At 28.0% G+C, this 8272-nt stretch overlaps 1 protein-coding gene across 1 annotated transcript; it reads left to right on the top strand.

The window, feature by feature from the left end:
• LOC129606251 (C3 and PZP-like alpha-2-macroglobulin domain-containing protein 8) lies at positions 1-7743 on the top strand. The gene is made up of 6 exons (XM_055516460.1): positions 1-160; positions 6223-6519; positions 6583-6687; positions 6764-6848; positions 6915-6994; positions 7050-7743. Exons 1-6 carry the CDS (start codon positions 151-153, stop codon positions 7385-7387), a joined length of 915 nt encoding a protein of 304 aa, XP_055372435.1. The 5' UTR covers positions 1-150; the 3' UTR covers positions 7388-7743.
• The last annotated feature ends 529 nt before the right edge of the window (positions 7744-8272 follow it).

The raw sequence follows: 8272 nt of genomic DNA, 5'->3' as shown, positions 1-8272 counted from the left end.
AGTCAAATTTTAGTTTAAATCGAGAAATTGTTGTGAATACATAAAAGGCGATAAAGTATCTATTAATTTTATATAACCTTATTTTAAAATACGGTATATTTTACAAATAATTATTAAACTCATATTACATACTAGATATATAAAATTACAATGCCGGTCGGTAAGTATCCACTTATTTTTCATTTAAGTTACTTAGACATAAATTTATCTATAACAGAAATTTGGAACAATATTAAAAATATATGCATATTGAAATGGAGTATTTTATATTTTGAAATATGTATAACTTTCAAATGAAAATGTATATGTATATAAGTATATTCAAAAATCGTTTTCAATTTTATTATACAATTTCTAAAAATAAAGTTATAAAATTGAAATACGTGAAATTATTTAGATAATAAAATTTTTTAAAATGTAATTTTATACAGATTTCCATATGTAGATATTATATTTTAAATATATATATGTGTGTATATATTTATCTGCAATATCTACATTAATCGGCCAAATTTTTTAAAATAAAAGTGCGTGTGTCAAAATTCTTATAAGTATCATAAGTTATCCACATATTTTTTATGTAAATAAAAAAACATGTTTCTGTTCTTATAAGTTGTACATACGAGTTACATACATATACATATATGTAGATTTTAGAATGTACACGATATTATAACACAATTAAATTTAGAAATCACGAATACCATTTAAAGTTAAAGTTAAATTGGAACCAAGTTTGTGATTCAAAAATTCAATTAACAACTCTAATTCAGCGTATATTAACAAACGTAATTCAGCGTAAGATTTAATTTTCACAATATTTTGTTATTTAAGTGAAAAAACAATATTATTTATAGGCAAACAGTATTATAGGCAATTCTTACAAAATTTGAAATTTAGTATGTATGAATTTAATAAAAATGGGTATAATAACTATTTGTATATTTATATACGTATGTGTATAATATATGTATATAATTTGTATTTTTCATAAAAATATGTGTATTATGTTCATATAACTAAATTACAGATATGTGCTATAATTTATAAGTTATTATATATATATATATATATATCTATATATGTATGCTTATAAAATGCACGTTATTATGTGTACAAATGATATGAAGACAGATATATATTTGTATATACCTGTGTTCAATCTTTATTCAATTTATAAGTAGGTTTGTTTTTTTTTTATTTGTGCTTCAATATTCAAATTGTTAAGATGATGTCATATCTTCACTATTTGATTTTGGATTGTTTTTGTGTATGCTACCTTCAAAATATAAATTAGAAATCTTTTTTTAAGCTGGAATTTTTCATATAAACCAAAACAATATGTACATGCACACATTATACAAAACTTTTAAGGTGCATGTTTAAATAAAGTTAAACACATTAACAAAACTTATTACGTGCACAAATACTGTTATGCAGATATACATATATTCACGCATACTTATGTACATACATATATGATTTATACATGAAATGTTAACGAATTTAGACAGTAACATGACTCCAGTTGCTGTAAGGTTACAAGAGTTTTCTGTAAGGTTAAAAATAAGTATTAGGTAAACAAAATAAAATTAACAAAGTGGACAAAATATTTGTTTTTCCACAAAAAAATAAAATATGTGCTTTTCCTAAATAATTTTGGCCAAATTTTGAAAATGCTACTAAACAGAAACGGCATTGGCAAGCAAATAAAAAAGCGCAATAATTTTTCTGATTATTTAAAAATATGAAAAAGTTGGGAACATTTGAAAATCAAATATTTCACTAAATAGTAAATACCATACTTTCAAATTCAATTGGAAATACTATGTACTTTAAATTTAAGATATGTCTTAAATTCTTACTGCGGTTGAAAATCCCACTTGTTATCTTCTATTGTACTCGCATATACCTACGTTCATATGTATATATTCTATTATATACGTACTTATATGTATAAAGTTCAACTTACTTTCCGAAATAACAAATTTTCAAAACAAATGGCTTAATATTTTGCACTCCAATACATAACGATTGAAGTTCATTTTTTAAATTTTTGAGTATTGTCTTTTTATTTAACAAGATTTGGAACACAAATTGAAAATAATTTATAAAAGAATACATTTCAAAGTCATAATCCCAGTAAGAGATGTGTAAAATAAACGAGCAAATTAATTATGGGAGAATATTTATTGAATATGGCATTACAAATTTGAATATGGGAGAGTTTAAGAAGCTTTAAACCTTTTATCCTTAAACCTTTAAACCTTTATTTTGTCTGCTATTGAAATTTCATATGAATGTTTTTTCCGTTTCTTTTGCGTATCTGCATAATTTGTTTATTTGCGGTATTACCGAAGCAAAAACAAGAGCGAAGTGAAGTTTTTTTTCATGCTATAATAAACAGATTTAATTCTATTTATTTTCAAAATAAAATGATTGTTAATTGCTCTTCTCGGGAAGATGATTCGTCGCTCGACGGATTTTGTTTTTATTAGGTGCCAGTCATACATCAGGCTAAATTTACGATAAAGTCTGATGTGCATTTATACATCAGATTCTATTTATACTTTTACGTCAAACTTTTGATGGCAAAGTTTTTAAAATTTGTAATCTATAAACTAGAAACAAAATAAAAAAAAAAAATAAAAATCAAAAATAGCTGATCATGACAAAACCTTTTTAAAAATTTTACTTCCGTCATGTTTTCTTTTTAAATCTGATGATAATCGGATAGGTTTCTCTTTTTTTTCATTAGATTTTATCTGATGTTTAATGATCTGATATCAGATTTAGATTTTCATCAGATTCAGATTTAATCGTAGATTAAATAAATCTGTTGTCCAAAAGGCGTCTTACACACTTTTATATACAACTTTCTTAAGGAGAATAGCACGTAAATGTAATGTATAGTACAATAGTCAAAGTGAGAAATAAAATATGAATTTAGACTATTGCTAAATTCGCAGCGACAATTTGTTTGTTTCATTTAAATATTATGTATTTTATGAATCCTGACATTTCGCCGCGGAAAATTTTTTACAAAAGTTCAAATTCTTTTCTCTGAAACTTCGTTATCAATATCAACAATTTTTTTCATTTTCATAATACAATAATTGCATTTTCATTAATAAATACATACGTACATAATATTCAAACATTCTGGAACTCAGAGATTCGAAGAGCTTTTCTGAATTTGAAGCTTTTCCCCATTTGAGTCATAAAGTGCTTATAATTACGTTTTGTTTAGAATAAGTTTTATCTATGGTTTTATATCTCATTCCTACGATCATTAGTCATCACTCATCAATTACTAAAACATTAGAATTAAAAACAGTGATTACGTCAGTATAACATGAATATAAAGAGTACATATGTATGTATTATATGATTATACATACATATTATATTATGCAGGGTGTTTCGCATAAGGTGGCAAATTGTTTTAGAGATTATTCATTGATCAATTTCCAGCAAAAAATTTAATTGATGGGAGGTGCAGATATAAGCATATATAAATGTATGCTTATAAATTCGGAACCGTATAGCATAGAGTTATCATTAGGAGCTTATTGTACAGGCGATTAATTGTTCTTTATTTTTTGTCTTACAATTAATTTGATTTGAGCCATAGTTTTCGAGATACGGAATTTTTGAGGCTGAATTTTTGTTTTAATTTTACAAAACTCGAAATTTCTCGAAAATTTTTTTTATTTTTTTTTTATTTGTATGCAGGAATCTTTTTTATTTGTGTGTGGTACCTTTTTTTTCAACAGGCTGTAGCTTGAAAACGAGTATATCTGCACCGCCCTCATTCTTTACAAGTTTTTGCTAGAAACTGATCAAAGAATCATCCCAGAAATTATTTGCCACCTCATGCGAAACACCCTTTATATACGTATTTATAAATGAAAATCTTCAAAATGACGAAATAGTATTATTTTGTTGTTGACTTCAACTAAAAGGAATTCAAATTTCATATAAATGTATACATATAAAGTTATACATAGTTAACGTATATACTACCGAACAAAATTTTGTTTTGGTAGTGCAAGAGTTACTTTTCTTATACTCGTACATAAATTCAAATTGTCTAGTTGTTCACTGTTTACCTTGATATATAGTAATTATGCATTGAGTTAACTTTGATAGTAACTACTTATGTGTTAGCAAATGATATGTACATTTATTACATATTTTGTTGTGTTTGGCTAACAATAAATTTTAACCTTCACTTTGTCTATGATATGTGATGTCATCAATAATTAAGCTATTTGGAAAAAAATACTCATACATATAACGTACTCACAGTGAGTCAAAAAAATTTCCGTACACTTGTAAATATTTTAGGTAAACTTATTTTAAACATAAAGTAAACAAGTTATAATAATTTTTTTAATTCAAATTCATTTTTTCATTTTATTTAGAGACTATTAACAAAAAAAAAATAGTTCAACAATTTTAAATATAACACAAAATAACAACAAAAACAAAAAACATTCTTTAAAATTAAGTCAAAAAAATTTCCGTACACTTATTACATATTAGGAAAAAACTATAACAAATTGGATCAATTAACAATAATTGATATTCAGTGTGCAAGCCTTTAGCTTTAATAACAGCTTTAAGGCGGTCATTCATACTAAAAACCAAATTGGCACAATCTTGAGGAGTTATTTTGCCCCATTCGGCCAATAATGCTGTTTTTAATTCGTTTTTGGAGCTAATTTGATGTTTTCTGACTCGCCTATTTAACAAATCCCACAAGTGTTCGATGGGATTCAGATCTGGAGACTGTGGCGGTGAATTTAGTTGCTTTGGAGCTCTATACAACATCCATTCCTTAACAATTTTTGAACAATGTTTTGGATCATTGTCTTGCTGAAATACGAAATGGTTTTCATTTAAACCCATTTTATGGACACTGGTTAGCTAATTTTCTTGTAAAATTTTTAAATAGCCAAACTTGTCCATTTTGTCAACGATAAACACCAAATTTCCCACTCCAAAAGCTGACATGCAACCCCAGACCATACAATTTCCACCACCATGTTTTACAGTAGGAGATACATTTTCTTTATTAAATTCTTTACTAACTTGGCGCCAGACTTTCGCGTGACCATCTGATCCAAAAATATTATACATATTTCGATTCGTCGCTAAATACAACTTTTTTCCAGAAGTCGTTCGGTTTGCCTATTATAAACTAAGCCTTTTAACACGATTCATTTCTCTTAGTAAAGGTTTTTTCGTATAGAACGACCGTGAAAACCGGGTTTGTGTAGTATATTACGGACAGTTTGGTGGCTACATTTTTTTTCTAAAGATTCCTGCATCTCTCTACTAATCATAATTTTTTATTATGTATTGAACACTAGAATGAGTTTTCCCAACTATAGCTCCATTACTATTTTATTTGGGGAATCCCCATTTTTTATACTGGAAAATTTGCAGCAAATAAATAAATCTGAAAGAAAATGCTGCAAATTGTACGCCTACTATTTTTTTTTTCCAATTAATTGCAAGGAAGTTACAATTTTCATAAGTTTTATAAAAAATTACATAGTGTACGGAAATTTTTTTGATTCACTGTATATACGTAAGCATATGTACATAGGAAGATCTAATATAATTCTGTTCATACAAACCACGGCTGGCTGAAATACAGGCCTGGGTCGTAAGAAAAAGTGTCAGTTCAGAGCTGAATGATTTACATGTATTCTTATGGGATTTATAGAGGGCCTTTTTTAACATCATAAATCTCCCGCAAAATCAAACTTTTTTCAAATTTTTAATTAGAACAAGTTAAAATTCAATCTCTTTCTACTTTACTAGTGTTTACATTCTTAAAGTTTTGTGTTATTAAAACTAAAGGATTGATTTAAAAAAACCTTCCAAGCTTATTTCATTATACCCATACGAACTTATGTTCGAAGGGTATACTAAATTTGCCTTTATACGACTGTCTAGGCCTTGATTTTTCGTAATGTCAGGATATATGTGTACATACATACGTGTCTACATTATTTTATATTACATAGTTGTTAAGTCGATAATTAATGCTTTATAAATTAATTAGGAGTTTAAAAAACTGAAATAATCTTCCTTTTCTTAAAAATATTAAATTAACTTAAGCATAACACATGCATAAATAAAAGCATAATATACATCCATAAGTACATAAATACATACATCATATGACGTAACTATTATTCTTCTTAGAAATTAACACGCCAGATAACTTAACATACCAGTTTCACCCTGTAAGTGGTTCCTGTTTCCAATTTAAAGTACGTTCTCCGAATGATGCTCATTTAGCTTTGACCAATGGTCCGAACGAGTCTGATCCAATGTATGAGGTATTCATTGGAGGATGGCAAAATACTAAATCAGTTATAAGAAAAAATAGGACTAAACCAGATGTTGTTGAAACTGATACACCTGGAATTTTAAATCCTGGAGAATTCCGTGGATTTTGGATCCGCTGGTACGATGGCGTCATTACAGTTGGACGTGAAGGTAGAAAAATCAAATTATTTGCTAATCATTAGAATTGCAATAATATGTTTTCTGATTTGATAGGTGAAGCTGCCGCATTTATGTCACATGAAGATCCCGATTTATACCCCGTTAATTTCATAGGTGTTTGTACTGGTTGGGGCGCTTCTGGTACTTGGCTTCTTGAAGGTGTGACAATATTCCATTAATATAAATTACAGAAGTAAAAAATGAAATATATATGATTTTGTTTTAATTATTCTAGAATCTCAATCTGCTCCACCAGGAGTAGCTGCCGCTCTTACTGCAAGTCAACCAGGATGGTCAGCTCCAGCTGGGGCTGGTCCAGGGTAAATTTTAAACTTTATTATAATAAAATCAATCTGGGATTTAAATTGATATATTTTCCTAAATAGGTGTTGGGTGGCAGGCTCCGGAGGCAATGTACCGCCCGGTGCAATGGAAGGCGGTTTTGATGGAGAACAATTATATATTGGTATATAATTATATAATTAACGTTACCAGAATAATAATTCGAAATTTGCTTTTAGCTCGAGCCCGTCATGAAGGCGCTTTAATTCCTGGAAAATTGCATCCAGGTCATGGGGTATGCTATATTCCATGGGGCGGAGAAGAACATGCCTGTTCCGATTATGAAGTTTTATGTTCTGGTTCTGGATATTGGGTTCCGGTAGAAGGTGGAAATATACCACCGAACGCCATGCCAGCTGGTGAAACTGAAACTGGTGAACCATTGTTCATTGGGCGTGCCAACCATAATGGTACAGTTACTGTAGGAAAAGTTCAACCTTCTCATGGATGTTGTTACATACCATATGGAGGTCAAGAATTGGCATACACAGATTTTGAGATATTTGTTTCAAATTAAATATATTGCATACCTATTCTTATCACAAGTCACTTTACATTGTATATTATATATTTTTATTACGCATAAGTAAACTGTTATTGATATTATTCGTATACAAATTAATTCTAATGACACACGGACAAATAATAAAAGTAGAATATGATATATGCGCTACAAAGTGCCTTGAGTTCCAATGATAAATAAATTTTTATTAAAATGTTATATCTCATAACAACAGAATCTCAGAAAAAAAAATTAATTGTATTGATGCTTGCATTTAGCGAGTTTATTTTTAGTTTTAAATGAAATAAAATGTTATATTCAATTTTTGGCACGGCATGTTAACAAGTAAAAAATTGTTTTTAATTAATATTAATCTATCTATTAATCCAGGAATTAACTCGAGAATAAAAAATAGTGGAATTATACTAATGGAAAATGAATTGCGTAAATGTAAGAGAAATAGTTTTCTTGTAATAGTTTTCAGAAAAATTTATACTACGTAGTTTTAAAATAATTCGATTTAAAAACAACTACATACAAGTTATTTTTTAACAACGTGAAAGCCTTTTTCGAAACATTACTCAGGTACTTAAAATTAATGCTTATCAAAATATGAACTAATTCTTGGTGAAAAAAGCACGCTCACGAAACAAAGGTTATTATTTTTACTAAGATAACTAAATTAAAGTCCATGATTGTTACGAAATATGAGTGAAAGACGAAAACTACCTTTCACCAAAGAAAGATTAAGTGAATGATAAGCCGCATTTTTTTAAGGATGAAGCCAGATTTTTTTCCACATAAAATTACAATATGTGCTCAATGCCAACTATTTTTCATATCTCATTCTTTAATGATGACGCCTGAACAGAATCATAAAAACAATGACAACATGTCCCA

Source organism: Condylostylus longicornis, unplaced genomic scaffold (assembly GCF_029603195.1).
Source record: "Condylostylus longicornis isolate FDR11 unplaced genomic scaffold, ASM2960319v2 ptg000018l, whole genome shotgun sequence".
Classification (NCBI taxonomy): Eukaryota; Metazoa; Arthropoda; class Insecta; order Diptera; family Dolichopodidae; genus Condylostylus; species Condylostylus longicornis.
This window is presented reverse-complemented; position numbering and strand designations above follow the sequence as displayed.

Coding starts and splice junctions, on each gene's coding strand:
- LOC129606251 (XM_055516460.1), top strand. Junction 6,520..6,582: donor CATTACAGTTGGACGTGAAG/GTAGAAAAATCA, acceptor CTGATTTGATAG/GTGAAGCTGCCGCATTTATG. Junction 6,995..7,049: donor TGGAGAACAATTATATATTG/GTATATAATTAT, acceptor ATTTGCTTTTAG/CTCGAGCCCGTCATGAAGGC.